At 39.2% G+C, this 19417-nt stretch overlaps 1 protein-coding gene across 1 annotated transcript in view; it reads right to left on the reverse strand.

Moving 5' to 3' along the window:
* Positions 1–2237: 2237 nt before the first annotated feature.
* CD109 (CD109 molecule) overlaps positions 2238–19417 on the reverse strand; it is an 80005-nt gene continuing 62825 nt past the window's right edge. The window contains exons 30-33 of the mRNA XM_065834755.2: positions 13281–13417; positions 10336–10492; positions 9823–9925; positions 2238–7500 (exon numbers count right to left, since the gene is read on the reverse strand). Coding sequence (XP_065690827.2) covers positions 7310–7500; positions 9823–9925; positions 10336–10492; positions 13281–13417 — 588 coding nt within the window. The 3' untranslated portion in view covers positions 2238–7309. The remainder of the gene's footprint in view (positions 7501–9822; positions 9926–10335; positions 10493–13280; positions 13418–19417) is intronic.

Raw genomic sequence — 19417 nt, forward strand, 5'->3', positions numbered from 1 at the left:
CAGTTTCCCTACCTCCCTCCTCCTCAGCAGAGCAGAGGGATGGGGAATGGGGGTTGCGATCACTTCATCACACATTGTCTCTGCCGTTCCTTCCTCCTTGGGGCAGGACTCCTCACACTCTTCACTGCTCCAGCGTGGGGCCTCTCCCACAGGAAACAGTCCTCCATGGACTTCTCCAATGTGACTCCTTCCCACAAGCTGCAGTTCTTCATGAACTGCTCCAGCGTGCATCCCCTGTGGGGTCACAGGTCCTGCCAGGAGCCTGATCCTGCTTCCCACAGGGTCACAGCCTCCTTCATGTATTCACCAGAGCCAGTGTGAGGTCGTCCATGGGCTGTGGGTTGACCTCTGCTCCACCATGGACCTCCATGGGCTGCAGGGGGACAACCGGCCTCACCACTGGCTGCAGGTGAATCTCTGCTCCAGTGCCTGGAGCAGCTCCTGCCCCTCCTTCTGCAGTGACCTTGGTGCCTGCAGAGTTGTTGCTCTCACGTATCCTCACTCCTCTCACTGGCTGCAGCTGCTGTTGCGTAGTTGTGTTTGGGGTTTTTTTTCCCCTTCTTAACTATGTTACCCTAGAGGTGCTACCATCACCACTGATGGGCTCAGCCATGCCCAGCAGATGATCTGTCTTGAAGCCAGCTGGAACTGACTCTGTCAGACACAGGGGAAGCTTCTAGCAGCTTCTTACAGAAACTGCCCCTGTAGCCCCACCCCTTCCAAAACATGACCACGCAAACCCAATGCAGAATGATTCCGAAAAAAGGTATGAAAAGCTAGCTGCACAATACTCTTTATTACAACAAATTCACTCTTAACCTCTCACAGTTCAAGTCTAGCTTAAACTCTGATGCATGAGGTTTTAACTTCTCCTTTGCCCAGGTAAGTACAGCTGTACTTAGTCTCAGTACACTCGGAGGTAAGTTATGGCTGTGTTAGATTACACTTTTTTCACAGGGAAAATATCTTACCACAAAGGTGGTTCCTGTACGAAGCAGCTCCATGGCTCACGGGGCATGTCTCGCACAGGGGCTGCTCTGCATCCGATGGAGTCCCAGCACTGTCCATATCATGCCAAGGACTTTGGTCACTCCCTAGAGAAGCTAAAGGGTGCGCTGGTCATTCATAACTAACACTTTCTTCCCCTTACAGGCATACCTCATCTCTCCCCTGAACTTATTTAACTTGATGGCTCTTAAGATACTTCCAGCAGACCTGCTGGAGGAGTTTGCAGGTGAACTCATCTGGCTGGTTAGCGTTAATTTTCTTCACAGCAGCCCATATGATGCTGTGTTGCAGATCTGTCACTGTAACCACAACAGTATTGATAACACAACGATGTTTTAGCTGCATCAAGGCCTTCTCATTTCTCATGCTGCTCTCCTAGCAAGTGGGTTGGGGGTGGGCAAGGGGCTGGATGGGACACTGCCAGGACAGCTGACCCCAACTGACCCAAGGGATGTTCCATACCATATAATGTCATGCTCAGCAATAAAACCAGAGGTACTTTCTGAAATAGCTGTTGCTCACAGAATGACTGGGCATTGGTCTGCTGGTAGGAGCTGGTTGGTGACTGCCTTTGCATTACTTGCTTTATAAGTGCACATAAGAGCATGCAAAGCATCATACGTGCATGGACCCCTAGGGTACAGCACTACCGACTGCTCTGCAGCTGGGCTTTGTGTTGCTGATCACAACTCTTTTGAGTCTAGCTGTTCAGACAGTTTTTGGTCCACATCGGTGCCAACCCATTTAGCCCATACTTCATCAGCTTAGCCACAAGGATGTTATAAGAGAAAGCCTTACTGAAGTCCAGATAAACATCCATTGTTTCCCCTCATCCATCCAGCCAGATCTCTCATCATAGCAAGCATTCGATCAGCTCAGCTAAACGTGATTTCCGTTTCATAACAAAAAGGATTTCAGCTCTGAAGGAAAGGGTAGATCTGTGAGACATCAGCTAGAGGATGGTTGCTGAGCTCATGGGCAAGACCACTGAGAGGTCAGGGTAGAAGAGGTGGGCAAGGCTGTGCAGAACCTGACCTTGAAGCTGAAACAGGCCAGTAAGTTCTTGCATGGGCAGGCAGGAGGAATGGCAAGAGGAGACTTGTGAGAAGAATTAGGGAAAGGTTGTGTCACAGAGGCAGTAGTCAACACAGTACTGAAACCGTGATCTACTATAGATCCATTATTAAACAAGCAAACATTAGACATACATTATTAAAAGTCATCTTGAATAGAATTCAAAAATAGCAATTGCAAACTTTATTTGAAGAAAAATAAATCAATTATAATCTTCCAAAATCCTGCAAAACAGTCTAGTTCCTTAACATTTATTATTCAAAAAGGCAGAAGCAAGTTGTAAAGCTGGCATGTTAGTTCACCTCTGTTTGCTCAAAATAGCTCATAAAAGCATTCTTTTTCTATCATTTCTGATTTGATCAAAAGTGGAAAACATCATGATTCTAAACTAGATCAAAGTGGGAACCTGACTACGTGTCAAGGCAGTCAAAATTTTAGTTCAAATTGCTTAAGACCTCATAAAAGAAGATAAAAATAAGAGATGCAATAGCCAGGAGGACAGTTAATGCATGGTACATTACACCTGCTTATATGATAGCTCCTTTGAGCCAGCATTTTTACATTTTCTTCCCCATATTAGTATCCTTCCCACCCTAACAATCCTGAAAACCACAACAAAAAAAATCAATTCATAATATAATATCATAAGATCTGAGCAAGGCTGATTGAGCTTTTGGGAAGCCACTAAGAAATACAGAAATAAAACGTATGATTTGAAATTAAAGAGAAATCTTAACATTGGAGTTCTGGTGTAGCACATGAGCAATTAATGCTCCTACACTTCTGAAAAGAAAGAGCTATACATTATGAATATCACTGGATTGATCTAATACACCTCACTGTCGGACTTTGTTGCATAGAATAGCATTAGTGCAATGATATTTCCAAGTGGCACACAAAAATAGAATAAACTGACAAACAACACTGAAGTAAAATATTTTTACATGGGGAAAAGGAAAATCTAATAATAACTCAGAAGACCTGACCACATAACTGTTGTTAAATTTTTACATATAAATTACTAGTGAAAAAAATTAATTTCATAATACTCATCCGTATTTAAAGGACTAAGCACAAAGATGTTTCACTACGTGAAGACTTGTGGTAGAAAAACAGCTATAATAGAAAAATAGTGGCCATTACAATTAACATTTAATAATGTGGGTGATTTTGTACTCTTTGCTTGGTGTTTGCGATAGAAAAATGATGTCACTAGGCACCAGTTGCATTCCTAAAAACCTAAAAACCTTTCCTAAAAACCTAACTATATTTTGCAAAATAGAACATCACACAGTGTTGTACGTTTGGGCATTCTGTGAAGATCTTGTATGTTTTTAATTGCACATATGTTGCACACTGTAGTACACTGGAGCTTATATAATGGCTATGTACATATATATGCCTTCTACAGGAATCTGCTTAAACCAAATATTGTCAATATTCATACCAACATGAACAACTCATTTGGAGAAATATTGCTAGGATCATATTTTGAAAACTGAATAAAACCAATTTTTGAATTGTAGGTCTGATTTTCAATAGTGACTTTCAAGCCAAGAGAGAAGCATGTAATGTTGGACCTTGGCTCTTCTGTTTCTCCTGCACCAGCCTGGCTAATTCCCCCTTTTATCACATGCCATTGATGTGCACAAGCCACAAGCTCCTGCCACATGGGGAGCCAAACCAGCCATCGAGCGGACCCCACAGCCAGACTGGGAGGTGCTGCAAACCCATTCAGCAGCACTCAGCACATGACAAGCGTTCCCCGTTCTGCACATCGGGTTTTGATACAGATTTCTAGATGTCACCCACAGAGAAACCTGTAGAGAAAACCTTGGCTAAGATCATGGATGACAGCAAATGTAGAATTTGGAGGAAGAGATCCTTTAAAAGGTGTTATGTTTTTGTTTTAAGCTCAGTCCTAAATAAACAGCTACTTCCTTACTGCTTTAATAGTGTATTGATGGCACTGCACAGACCGTGTCCGTTGACATGTGGCTGAAAAGGGCACCAAAAGTACCATCGAATGCTCAGATTTCATAGCAACAGCAACCACATGGAAATGTTCAGGCAATGCAACGTGAAGATTTCATCACGAAATACCTTTTCCGAACTGCTTTTAGCACCACTCCCTAAAGCTCCTTAAAGACTTTGCTCCTAAAGGGTTCCCAAAAACTTTTGCTAAAAGACTTTCTAATAACTTCAGTGGGAACATGGTCCCTCTAACATCAAAATCTGACTTTACAGAGCAGTGGGAAAAATACCTATGCTGAGAGTTTGTGTAAAGGTTCCTATATAGCGATGAAGAAAACAAAAAAAAAAGAGTCACTATATCACATAATATTCCCTTTCCTTTGTTCTATTCCCAGCCAACATACAATACAAAATCTATCCCCTGCAGCTCCTCCAAAGCACTACTTGCAACTGCAAAGTGACTGAAGGCATCAGTGTAGGAATGTTAAAGGCTACCTGGTGTAAATATTTGTTCAAAGTCATACAATGTACATTGTTCCTTTCAAATAGCTTAGTACAGAGGCAGATTTGGATGTCTGTAATGATTTGCCTGTTGTATAGTTAAAAAGCAAAATAAAAGAGGATATTTTTTCACTGACTCTGATAATTTCCATGACATGGTACATTATAACTGATACTTCTTAGTAGGGTGTGCAAGGCAGCCAAGAGTCATTTAAAAACATGTGTTGTTTGTCTCAAAAACAAATGTAAGGGAATACTAATAAAAGCTGCACTGTCTGAAAATAGGCTGAGCAGTTTAAATCCATTTTTCTGGAGGATATTCAGGAAGCTGGGACTGCCTGCAATTTAAAATTAGCTTATTCCTACTATCTACCGCAAAGGAGTAGTTTATCATCTCCAGTACATCTTGTCTAGAAAATAAGCCTCTTTATCCTAACATTAATCAGATATCAATGCCTCTCTTAGAAGTTCTGCATGTAGTAAAAACGGAAAGTATGTGAGTTTTGGATTCTTGAAATTATTGAATGGTGGCAAATCACATATCAAGGCTGCTGGCCCCAAGCACAAAAGATGACCTGCTTTCATAGTTCACCAAGAAATCAAACACACACAAAACACATCCCAGTTTAGAGTGCAAATGTTTTCCAGATCTGACACAATTCAATTTGTGCTTCCATATAGGAGTAAAGGATTTGAGACACAAAGACACTTTTCAGTTTGTATCTTGGTTTCTATTATATGAGCTTCGGACCTGTGTAACCAAGGGCATGACTTACAGAGGGTCAGATCCTGCATCCTATTGACTAAGCAGTGCTTTGGATTTCAATAAATACAGTATTGCTTCATGTGGGCCAGAGGAGCACAGGCACTCATGGTAAGGCACTAACCAACTATTCAAAGGGCTGGATCCAAAGTGCGCCAAAGAGAAGTGAAAATAATGGACTGACTACAAAGAATCAGGCCTAAGCTCTGCCAGAGAGACTGAACAGAACCCCAAGTTTGTGAAAAACATCGTAAATTCTAAATATAGCTAAAGTAAAACAAATAACCCCACCTAAACATATACCTCGGTGTTAAAAGGCACCCAGTTCAGGAAGTTCAGGCCTCTTTCCATGCTACCATGCATTAATTTCCTTTGTGAACAAAAGTATAGATGAGCATAAAATACAAAATATACATTTTAAGCAGTAGCAAAATTTGAAAAAAAGTTTGGAATTGCTCAAGGAAAGTGACTGCCATATTATTAAATGTGCACATGTACACACTCCGTCTCAAAAAGGTATGAAAGAAAGGGAATCAATAGCCTTAAAATTTCCACCTCTGTTAGTCAGCATGACAGCTATTAACTTCATTTTAGTAACTAGGAATGTTATCAGCTTGGCTTCCTTATCAAAAAGAAGTAAGCATTAGATATCACAGGCAGTGTTCAAGAAGAATAAATCATCTGCCAGACAGGGAAGATGTTTATACACTCCGGAAGGAAGAGCTCCCAAGCTCACACATTTCTGCATTCATAGAGACCTGTAATTCTCCCCATGTGCAAAGAGCAGGTTTGGGTGTAAAAGTGCCTGCTGCTTTTCACCGTCTCACTCCTCCATCCCACTTCAGCAAAGCACTTAAGCGCACACAGATTTGCTTAAAGTTCAGCAAGCATGTCCATTTTTTTGCTGGACTGAACGTATGTGCAGCCTACATCTCCTAAAAACCTCTCCCATCAACCAACAGCAGGAGTTTCGTGCAGAGATGGCATCCAGGGCCAAGCAGCTGACACAGCACAGAGAATGGGAAACAGCTCTTTAGGGTTATGCCACTTAAATCATTGATGAGGTAACACTGGAAATGCAAGATATAAATGATGCCCCAGAGTGACATTTCTAGAAGACTTCCAAACACCAGAAAAGGATCAATGCAACCTTCATCCTGCTGGCCACAAATATGCCTGTGGACATCAGCATTCTCACATGGAAAGAGAATTAGGTTTGTTTCTGAATAACCCTGTAAAAACGAAGTCTTAAACACTGATTCCATCTTTGATACATTTACAGTAAAAGCCTTTCAGAGTAAAATGCATGAGAATATCCTGAGGCCTCATTTTCAAACATGATTAGCTTATGAATTGGCAAAAAATCCACGTAGCTTCTCTGTAATGATAAAAAAAGACTGACAATTTTCTGGAGTGTTCAGCAGTTCGTGAATACAGCACTTTTTGGCTCTTGGATCTGCTCTGAAGCCAGCTTCTTTTATTTTTCATGTTGTTCCCCATGAGAGTATACAGTGAAATTCAATATTAATGTTAAGTGTCATGACTGCAGAACAGAAAAAAGTGAGCCCTGATACCAAGCTCCCAGTGCTCTGCTTACCAACACCCCTATGGAGAAGCAGAGAGTGTTTCAGAAAAGCAAGGTAAACTAACATTCATCCCTAAAAACCAAGAACAATTGAAAGCTGGGGTAGAAAGGCAGTGGGAATGTGGAGCTAGGTTTCTATTTTCTCAGACTGCTTTCTCAGTAAGTCTGTGTTTCTTCAGAAAGTAACTTCAGTATGAAACGAACACTTGGAAAGTTTTTCCAGCAGACACTTAAAGAAGTTTTCTGGCACAGCCAGAAATGTACCATATGGGCCAGCCCAGCTCTCCCTGAACACAGCAGGAGTTTGGTCACTGTAATCACTAAAGACAGGCTGGTATCTGAACATAAAATTTTCTTTGGATAACTTATGGAAACCTTAGATGGGAACCATAATCTGTTTCCTTTTACAGCATCCAACCACACAGCAATTTTACGTGAAGGACAAACAGCACACAGAACAAGGAGACCAACGAAGAGTGCTGGAGCAAGGCTGGAGAACCATCTCGATGGCAAAGACTGCAATCGCTTTCACAGAAGTCACAAGGGGTTATACTTTGCATTACTTCTGAATTGTAGCTTCTCACTGCTCTTCTCCCTGTTCAGAAAGGTTAGTTCACATTAGCTAATGAATTTCTGAGAAGCGACCGACAAATTAGCTTCACAAAAAAGCATTTTTAAAGGACACACTAAGCTCACATACTGCAAAATAATTCCTAGAGTGGGTGTTTAAGCCTGAGCATTAATTTTTGTTCTTCTCTCAAAACATCAAAATGTTTTCAGCACATTCAGGAAAATGCTTGGTGAGAGGCACACTTTCAAGAATTTGATCTCAGCTGTTGGACTCAATCTGTTCACAAACCTTCATCAAATGCTTTAAAAGGAATTTTGCCCCTACCTACAGACCAACCCCCATGACAAAGGAATTGGGATCTTTACCTGGCAGGTTACTGGCTATGACATTTAAGAGCTGGGTCTCTCATAACTGATGCTTTCTCTCTTAATATTATGTCTGGGAGCTTCAGGTTTCTGAATCTGGGACTGCCCACCTCACTTAGCTCCTGCTCCTGTATTTTGCTTCCCCATCCCCTTAAGGGTTGCTACACAGCCAAATGGACTAGAAATCTGGAAAATTATATTCATTTCAAAAACATCAATGCATGGTAATTACAGAACAAGCTTTTGCAAAGCCGTCTATAGAGGGTTTTTTGGTTTGAAGGTTTTCACTACAACTAGGGACACTGCAATTTCTTTTTTTATCAGTAGTATTTTTTAACTGAAATGATATTCAGTCTCAAGATATTTTAAAAAATAAAATAAAAGATACATCTTTACTGGCCAAAATGCTTACCCAACAGCGACACCCAACTACCTCTGAACTAAGTTAGGTAAGAGAAGCAGCAGTCATTTGGATATGTTGAGGAGCTGCATATATTAATATTAACCCTGGCAGATCTCCTTGCTGGCACTGCTGTATTGGCATCCAAGCCAGCTCTTACACCTACGCCAGTTGTAGTATCTGCCACAGAGACATAGCTTTTTTGGTAAATGCCAGAGCATGATGATTCCTAAGATATCCAGCTCTGAATATGACAGGATTCTGACTGTCACCATCACATAAAATATACATCTGCAGCTTGAGAGTGATGGAAAATAATAGATTAAAATAAAAGCATGTTCCTGTATTGGGAAGGAGTTTTCTCAGAAGAACTCAGAATCATGACATATGTGTATATGTTGACCAATAATATACCTGTGCTACATGGTAATAGGAATGGTGTCTTGTAAAATAATATTTGAAGCAATCTTTTTTCTCAAAGTTAAAGCCTTTTAAATTTGTTTAAAAAAAGTATTTACACGTGCATTTATATGTGACTTTTTAATACACATATTTGTTAGCCTATCTAACAGCATTCTTACAAAAAAATAGGTCCTGAGCTCTTCTTGTAGTCATTGAAGCACATGTAAATTCATTTTGGCAATAGATTTTAAGTGTTGTATGTTTGTCTCAAATAAAAATTAATTCGTTAAGCCACTAGGACTTAAAACATGCTTGAGTTTAATAGACACTTTAGTTAAATCTGCTAATTTTCTATTTTAGCTTAAACTGCAATTGAACAAACATTTCAGCCTACATAGAAAAAATGTGATCTTCATGTAGCTTAAGTACACCTCATAGCATATTTGATTGTCTTCTCTCTTGTGCTAAAACAAACCAACATGAAGAAAATTGCCTATACAACTTTGTTATACCTTATCTCAAAACAAGCCCAAATCTTAAATAATATTTCAGCTGGCTGGTGTAACAAAATCTGTCTAGTATCTTCTCCAGCAGCTTGTAATCTTTCTTTGCTTTTCATTTTGCCCAAAAGCTTTGTACATTGCTGCCTTTCTCCAAAACACACTCTATATGAATAAAAAATAATAATGATAAAAAGCAACTTTGAAGCTGTTTTTCCCATCTACATCATTTTTACATAACTATAGAAATAAAAAACACTAGCATTTTCTCCTGTAAAGGACTCAATAGTTTTAAAAAATAAACAGATGGAAAATCTACTTGAAACATATTCATTAACTTGGTAAATGAACCACAGTGAAGTTGCTGCTTCATTTTGATAGCTCTGGGAACACATTGGTCCAGATCGAAGCCAATTTATACCAGCTGACAATTAAATTATGACAATTCACACCAGCTGTGGAACCAACCCATTAGGACAGTAAATGTATATGGAAAAATACTACCATTGGTTAGAAAATATGGCATGTCAATGTCAAAAATGCTGTAGTTCAATGAAAAAAAATTAATTTCAGTGCAATGTGGGTTTTTTGTCACTGAAATTTGTCCTATTTCCATGAAAATAAACTTCTTTTTGTACTTCAGAATCTCTAAAATCTATTTGGAATGACTGACACTTACTAGGTTCATAGTAATCCAATATAGTCACTGAAGCATCTTGGATATTTGCCACTTTAAAGTCTCTCACAGCCGGAATATCCACGCAAACCTGTGTTTCATTTAGCTAGAAGAACAGAAGAGAAACATCCTGAGAACCCAGGTGAAGATGGTTTCATGGAAGAACTAAGGGCTTCTAGCTCAGTGGTAGTCGTCTTCAGTTCTAAAGACTTAGACTCAGGATGCATATAAAGATGATTATCACATTTATAGACATTTTGGCCAAATTACAGACTTATTGAAATCTCTGCCTTCTTATATATGATTTTTGAGAGACTTAATCTGGAAACTCATTACAAATATGACTGAGTTGTACCTATCCAACAAGTCTCACTAAAAAACAGTGGAGCTATTAATTCAAAGATGTTGATTTCCCCAAATAATACAATCATAATGTCTTTCCTAATTTAAACCAAACAATGTCAGAGTCAAGATTAACATCACTACAAACACATTTCTTTGTTATTTTCAACTTACAGAGTCTAAGTATAGGTTGACTTTTCCATTGTCCCTTTCCATCTTCTTAACTGTATTGTCTAATGGAATGAAATCTGGCGACACTGAGAAACCACTGAGTAAGCCAACCTCCATGAGGACCATACCACTACTGGGAGCTGTGCCAGAACCCAAGTACCTTTTCAAAACACAGAGACAAAAAAACTTTTACTAGACATACAGTAGTCCACCCTCCAAAGAAACTGTTTGATCATTAAATCCCAACTATGGAAACAATAATGCTTTGGAATACTTAAGAAACAAATGGAAAAAAATGCTGATAAGAAAATTTATAATAGTAAAGAGATAATTGATTTCTCTATTATTCTGCATGATAATTTCAATCACATATGCAAAAGCAGGTTCAGCCCTCAGAAACCTACAGTACATAATTCATACAAGAGACTACGTTGACACCAGTAGGAGCTTTCCATTGGCTTCTATAAGTGCAGGTGTACCTCACAAATATGTAGGAAATATTGCAATTAAACACGTTTCAAAACAATTAAGAAAGCACTGTAGGAACTCTTGAACTAAAATATACAGATTTCCTCCAATAGATGCATTTTTTTGCTTTTATTCATTTTTGGGGGGCAAGATAAAGGTATACACAAAAAAGTCTCCCAAATCTTTTCACACTTCCTTCACATAAATCGATAGTTCCATTAAGAAAATAATCATTATATTATTTCTCAAAGCTCCAGTTTTAAAATGCATAGCCATGTTATTCATCCAGTTTTGGAAAAAGATTTAATAAGTTGAGTTCCTTGTTTTTTTTCCTAAATAATGCTTATTATTACATCTTCTTCCAATATGTGAATCAGATGCTTGACTAGAAAGCTTTGCTCTGTTGAGCAAGCTTTACATGCTATGGTGCACAACAGAACTATCAAAATACATTTATGGTGTTCTGTGCTACAAGTGATTCTTAAATGACCTGCAAAAGATTGTTTTGCTTTAAATAAAGTAGGTGGCAGAAGAGGTTTCCCCCCATCTTGGCATAGAGGGTAAATGATTATTGTTGTACTAGAAGTCTCCCCAGTCCTCATTTTGAATGCCTGACAGTAGTTGAAAGTAATTGAATAAAACTATTTATTTGTAGAGCTGGATGGTTTAAAAAAAGGGAAGACTTGCTCTCAAAGCAACACTGTGAAGCCAGGCAGCATGGCTGATTGAACACAGATATGACTTTGAAAGAAATATACCACAAATGCTGACTTCAGTTGGCTCATGAGATTAGAAAAAAATGAAACCATCTGTTGAATGATTTGCTGTGCCAAAGTAGCTGCTATTGAAAACAAATAACTGAATTGGAACTGGATGTAATTATTTCTGCATAATTACCAATAAGAGGGGAAGAAAATAGCCAAGATGTCTAGCCAGCCTAGGGTGCTACCAAAACACCAACAGTTAACCAACAGAGAAAAAGAGAGAGAGAGAAAGAAAGAGAAAAAAGAAAGAAAGAGAAGAAAGAAGGAAAGAGAAGAAAGAAGGAAAGAGAAGAAAGAAGGAAAGAGAAGAAAGAAGGAAAGAGAAGAAAGAAGGAAAGAGAGAGATGCAACCTGTACCCAAAGAGAACTGAGAATGTTTTGAGCTGAATTTTATGTTTTCAGCTCTTCAGCAGTATGAGATCTATGTGAGACCCTCTCATAGATGATGCAAGGAGGAGAAAACAACACCAAGCTAGGGTAGGCAGAAAGTATAAACAAGGAGGTTAGTAGAATCATCAGCAATCAGTTTCCCATGCCTAAAAATGGTTTGCAGGCCACAAGACTGATGAGAGAAGAAACTGGCACCCCTGGATATTTGTCTCCCAGACAGTGACTTGGCTCCTCTAACCAAGAATTGGTTCAATTTGAATGAGACATCATCTGTTCCAGCATCATAAATGATACCCAGTTGAGATGACCATGGCAAATCACTATCAAGCTGATTGAAAGAAGGAAGAATATTCTGAACATTAGATAAGAAAAAAAATGCAAATCTTCAGCCTCTGTTACCTGGCTATTCATACTCACAGCTAGCTAAACTGCTTGAGATTTCAGCAGTCCTTCTGTATTTGCCTACTTTGCTTTCTGTACCAGAAAGCCACATCCTGTTGTAAAGATTATAAGTAGATCAACTTTAAACTAATTCAGGAATTGAATATAGATAACACATATATTGTATAAAATACATAGGGGATAAATGAATAGGATGACTAGTCTATTAAGCCAAGCAAGCAGAGATGAAGTCTCAGCCTAAACAATAGAAACACAGACTTACAAGAACTTATACCAGTTCACTTTCCATGACAAGAGTCGATGTATCTTAATGTTCCAAATACTGTGGCAGTTTTATAATGCCACTAGATTTTCCTCTATCCTGTGAGCACTTTGCAAGTAAAACATCATCACCCTAGAGCTTTCCCAGAGAGATGGAACCCTTCATGTCTGTATTCCTGAGCCAAAGGTCTTAGTTGGAAAATCAGAATGCTCAGCCAAGACCTATCCCAGACTCATCATGTAAGCCCTTTATATGTCAGGAGTTTGTGCTAGACTTTAGAAAGCTGTTGACACTTCATAGAAAACTTTAAGAGAGAGCAAGCCCATTCTATTTCAAGAGCTCACATGTATTCTAGTGTCCCTGCTCACCATCTGTATCACTGAATTGGTTACCAGAAACACATAAAAACAGGGCTGTGGCTTTGTGCTTGCTGGCTATTTCCCAAATTCAATCAATTCTTTGTGTACTGAAATCATATTCACTATAGCTGATTATTTGTATGATGGTGTCACCTAGAGGACCAATCTCCAGTCACAGTTATACATTTATATGCCACACATTAGTAAATCAACCCAAACAAATGGATAGCTTGGCTCATTTTAAATAATTTAAAAGCTGCACAGACAAAGATGTCTATGAGATATTCCAATTGAATTACCTACCTTGTGCACACATTCAAAGTCAAATGGTTTTTATCATCTTTGTCATCCTTTACATCAACATTCAAGTCAAAGGCTTCTTGTTTTCGGACAGATCTGAGCCTCCGATCAGTGTGTTTTGTGTTGTAAATAACATTGAGCTGTGGATTGCAAGTAGAGACATTAGATGACATATGTAAAGCAAATCTGTGTGGTTAAAACACTAAGTTTCTAAAAGTATAACACCAGAGGAGTGCTCACATGAGACACGGTCTTGTATCTGACAGTTGCACACATGAGATTCATCGGAATTCTCTGAAAGAAATATCCTTTCTGAACAGTCTGAAATGCTGCAGAACCAATGCAATTAGCAGGACACAACGGAGGCAAACACAAGGAAGCTCTAGGACAACCAGCAATTTTCTCCCTGGTTGTTTTCTCCCTGCTAGTTTATCATGTGTGCAGCTACTTCCTGACAGCGTGAAATGGGATGAACAAGGGCAAACTTCAGAGACTGACACCCGCTCAGTTAAAACAGGCTGAATATAAAAGCAGAGCACAAGCAAATACATAGCGTATGTACAGAATTTATCTTCAGTCTTCATGTCACAGCATTCATACACTGAAACCAGATGAGGAATAACATGTTACTCCAAGCTCAGGACAACACAGTTCTCTTGCAGTCAAGTAAGCAGTTTCATCATCTGGTTCATCTGTGCAAAGACAAACCTACAGTCTTCAGTTTGCCTGAAGGACAGAGCTCTTGCCCTTTCTGCTCAACAACTGCCCAGCTCTGCTGAGAGAACCAAGCAAGGAAACGTGACGGTAGCCAGTGCAGGACATTAACATTAATAAGATTATCCGTTAGGCACAGACAGAAGAGTTTCCAATTCTTCTAGTGTAAACCTGTCTAAGATGCTTGAAATAGTGGTAGGAGAGTGGTAAAACCAGAATCCCTTAAAAGAGGTCTGAATAATTAGAAGATAGCCTGATCATCTCAATATCCCATAAAATTACCAATGCCAACAGCCAAAGCAGAAATACTGGAGCTGGAATTGAACATCCAATGAGTACTCTCACAATATCAGCCACAACAAAAAATTAGACAGTAAAAAAATCAGGGTGTACTACCTGCAAAATTGAATTTGATGATGTAAATAAACAGCTAGATCATTACCTGCACTGTTTCTTTAAAACTGCCTTGGTACCAGACTGAAGGATGACATTTGTGACAGCAATTTTAAGAAGAGTACTGGTGGTCTAGAAAACTGTGGATATCAAGTAAACTTGGTATCTGTACCGGAAAACACAGTCAAAACTATAATAATAAAGAGTCAAATTAGTGGACAAATTAGTAAATATGACATGTTGGAGAACAGCCTGTTGCTATAAGAACACCAGCTACCTGAATCAAATGAAAAAACATGGACAACGGAGCTCTGCCTAGTATAAGTTACCTGGATGTTACATTGGCATGTAGCTGGTTAGGAAGATAACTAGCCAAAGGTATTGGAACAAAATAAGCTGCAAAGGGACAAAGGTCTGTTAAAAGACAGGAAGAGATGGTGGGAATGAATGTTTAGACACAAAAGGACTGGAGTCCTAAAGGAATTTGTGCTGGATCACCACTATTAGACATATCCATACGTGATGTAGGAAGCAGAGTTAATCCTGATACGATAATATTTGCTGATTATACTAATTTATTTGAGGTAACAAAGACTTGGATTACTGCAAAGCATTGCAGAATGAAAGAATATTTATGAACTGATTACTACCAGGCCTATCCTTTAAGAAATTGTAAAATAGATGAAAATTCAGACATAAACATGCAAGTTGGAAGAAGGACACAGTAAAAGTCTACAGAATAATGACTTGCAAGGGAAAGATGAATAGGAAACAGTTTTTCATGCAATACAAGATTAAATTGTGGCATTCTTTCCCACAAGATGCTGCAGATACTAAACGGTACAAGCATTCAGGGGCAAAATACACAACTTCATAGAACAAAAAATTTTCTAAGCCCACAGAAACTATCTCCAGCTGAAGATCTTGAATACATGGTAAAAGGTGGAAGACAGGTAATATATTACATGTATTTACCTTCATATACTCTCTCCTGAGCATCCACCTTTGGCTGTTGTGGAAAACAGAACACTGGGCTAGACTGAACTTTGATCTGACCCAACACAGTTCCTCTTATGCCTTCTCTCCAAATACAAGAACTATGGGAACAGATTCAAGAGGAGAAAGACATAGTGCTTCTTCATGCAACACACCATTAGCTGCAGAACTACTTGCTGCAAGAAGCTGTGGTTGTTAAAAGTTTAGAAATATTTTAAAATACACATATTTATGGAAGAAAAAAAAATCAAGAAAATATCTACCAAGCACACAGAGATGACCTGTAGGTTGGGAAGGTCCTGTGTTGTAAATTGGTGAAAGGCAGATACTTGCCCTGACTGAGTAGCCTTCATTGCTCATCATCTCTCTACTGGCCACTATGGGATATGGGATAGTGAACAATACAAGTTGGCCTGGCACATCTGCTCTAGCATACTCATGTACTTATACCAAATAAAAGACAACAAAATAAAATTAACTTTGAGAAAATATTCTAAGGTGCTTCAGACTGATTAACACCCAACGTGATGTTGATGGTAACTACAGCACCAGTTTGCTGTAGCACAAACGCAACACCACCTCTGAGACAGGACAAGAGACTGGGTTGCTGACTCAGCACCTCAGTGAAATGAATCAGAAAGATCAGCTTTCAAAACCCTAGGATGACAAAAACCAAATACAAGAAACTAAGAAAAAATTTACTATAAACAGTGATTTTCACTGACAAAATAACAGCAAGTTTGCATACAGTTTTCATATACAAACTAATAATCATTTTCCATTTCCTTAGTCATCAAGATAAAATAAATGGCAGGGCTGGAGGGGAATCTTCTTTGATTTTGGTAGAAAAATAATGAGAAAGTGGCTCAAAGAGCTGCCCTTGCAAGACCCAAACATGCACTTTGTTCAGCTAAGGAAAAGGGAATGAAGAGTGCTTCTGGAAAACCATAGCCCCTTTACAACAGTTTCTGGCAGCAAACGGAAATCTGTCAGTCCAAGTTTAAAGGTATGACAGGAGATTGTCCAAGTTATTCGCTAGCAAGTCAGTTATAGGCTAGCAAGTCTGTGCAAGCAGAGGAGTCTTGAATTTCTGATTTTTGCTTTTTGCTGCTACATCTCTCACTCCTTGATAGGAAGTCAAGCTCTTTCTTTCAGTCTACGCACACAATTCCCATTGTCCTGCTCTGCATTGCTGAATTTAGCAGGCTGTATGAGTACAGAGCCAAATCTTTACAGGCGCTCAGGACAACCGTGGTGCAAGAGTGAAGATTTATGTTGTACAACTGCTCCGCAGGAGAAGGCAGTACCAAGGATGAAGCCAATCTAGAAAGCCTGCCAGTTAAAGGCATGCAGAATGTTTGGTAAAGACAACCTGGCAGTGCCTCAATGATCTGTCATCACAGAAACAAAGCTGTTTTAACTTTTGCCAGAAAAAGCTAATGAATGGGAATTTACTGCCAGTGCAGGATGTCTGAAACCACATACAGAACAGGTCAATCATGTATTTTCATGGAATAAGTTATTGCTGTTTCAATCATGTATTTTCATGGAATAAGTTATTGCTGTTATGGTCTGACTTTCCTGATTTCTCGTGACAACGAAGGAAAAATTTTTCACAACACAGTTTAGTTAAAGCCTTCTCCTTTATACACTCTTACTTTGGGGACAGAAGGCTATTATATAAAAACTAGTATTAAATCAACAAAATGAGGAACTGCATTTCTTCTTAACCCTTTTAAGAAGCAGCTGCCAAAGCTAAAGGCAGAACTGGTCCAGTCTTACCATACTGCAACTAGCCCTTGTGAAAGGCCCAAGAAGAGAAAACTAAAAGCTAATTTTCTGCATGAGAGCGATGCTTGTACTAGTTTCTGGCTCAATCAACTGCACTACATTTCAGAAAACTTGATTCATTTATAATGTCCTAATCAATGTCTCTTTCCATACCCTTTTTGGTTTTCAACTAGCAGCACAAATGTGCTTGATTGAGGGCACAAATTCAATGAAATTATCTGCAGTATTTTTCTATTTTTGACTGCTTAGTATCCACTCAAACCAGAATGGAGAAATATTAATATGGGTGCATTTCACAGTGGACCTTTTTCAGTACCATCATACTGAACAACATTTGGTCTCTTGCCTAAGTCTAGTAAAAATACATCAAGAGAAAAAAATGGTCAGTGCTTTTCAGTAACAAGTAACAGGTAATTCTCTGGTTTTTCCTTGGTCCTTCTCTATACATGATCAGGAAATCAAGGAGATCTTATTCACCTATCCATACTGCTCATACTCATCCTCTTTGAGCCTGCCCACTCGCTCCTCATTGCTAGTCCTTGATTTCAGTGACATTGTCTTCCCTTCCAGAAGGCATCGACCATGCTAAATTATTGAGGCATTTGCCAAGCCCAGTTTACAGTGGTTCCAGACAGCAGAGAGGTGTTTCTTTCAAGTGTTTCAGCAGGCCACCTAGGGAAGATCGCAGCTTTGGCTCCTGTCTCTAGAGATTGCCTTTCACACACCCTAGCCCTACAACCATCCTCTCTTCTCTCTTGCAGAGTCAGTGTCTTAGGTCATCCATAGTATATGCCCACATAACGGGATGAGCTAGGAGACTTTGTTGACAGCAGGACCACAAAACTACAAGTAAACGTCTGCTTTTGCAATTACACTTTCCAAAATAAATACATTTTATAAGATCCTGCAGGGTCAAGATCGAGTGCACTGCCAAGTCATACACACAGACAGTGAGATTTCACAAAAAAAGAAAAGTTTTTTTTTCTAAGAATCCGTTCTGCTGGGAAAGCAACCTATTCCATTAATGGACCAAATCTTGTGTTTTGGGATATTTAAATGAATTACTGTTTTGACATGCTACATTTGGCTGGAAAGACAAATCCCAGAACAGTGAATCTCACCACTGTACTTTGGCGGGTCTAAGACAATGAAACCCAGCTGAAGAAATGTGATCGCAATGTCATATGCTATCTGATTTATTAAATGCAACCCAGATCTAGTTTGTGTCTGGGAAAAAGAGAAATCTCATTCAAATGGCATCAGTGCTCTTCCTTTAAAACACCAGAGCTGCCAAAGGAAGCAAAAGGAAATAACTGATCCCAGCAAAGAAAAGGGTTTGGAGATGTTACTCCAGTGTATTAAGTACAATATTTTGAATCAAGTCACAGCATCTATGACTCAAAGCTGCAGGAAAAAAGGCAACATCACAGTGATCTAAATGAAGATCATCTGGTGTTGGTACTGAACACCAGTTATTTGGGAGCACATTTGCATGTTTGTACAACAAACCAGGAACTTAAATCATGGTGCTATACGCCCCCAAGGAGCCCTTTAACCATGGAGTCAACTACTGGCTATTCTGGGTGGAAGACTTCTGCTCAGTCTTCACCAGACATGCTGGCTTGGATGCGAAATTTTCCTGCTGGCGAAAATGTAATTGAAACCAATGTGCTTCCAGAAAAGCCATTCATTTCAACAAACCAGTGTCTTCCAGCAAGAAACAATTTGCTGAAAAGTTTCTGATCAGCTCGCCTGACAAATTAGTTGACTTAATATCAGGGAGTATTTCTCAACAATGATTAAGGTTAAGTAGTCTTAACTGTTCTGGAGTCCCACTTTGTTGCATTCCATGTACACACACCCACTGAAATCACAGAAGTGTGAATGCAGTCCTGCTGAGATGTTCATTCCTATCTTGGCCTGAGGGTTTGAATCTAAATTATCCTCTGAAACTTTTGAACTTTGCTGTAAACTTAACTTGCGCTTCTGGGAATTAATAGACACGGGTAATGATTTGTGACACTGTGGGTTTTGCAGACTGGTGCCAAATTAATGAGGTATATCTCTAGCTGCTGTTCACTGCTGATAGACAGCTGGACAGGTTTCTTTGTAAAAGTCTTTTATCCAAAAGCATATTTACCAACCATCACCATACTTTTTTGTTTCCCAGATGCATAAGAACACTGAAGTGAAGGTCAGGCTGGAAGGAACTTGAGATGGAATCTGATTTGGCATAAAACTTCAAG

This window comes from Patagioenas fasciata, chromosome 3, assembly GCF_037038585.1.
Source record: "Patagioenas fasciata isolate bPatFas1 chromosome 3, bPatFas1.hap1, whole genome shotgun sequence".
NCBI classification, from domain to species: domain Eukaryota; kingdom Metazoa; phylum Chordata; class Aves; order Columbiformes; family Columbidae; genus Patagioenas; species Patagioenas fasciata.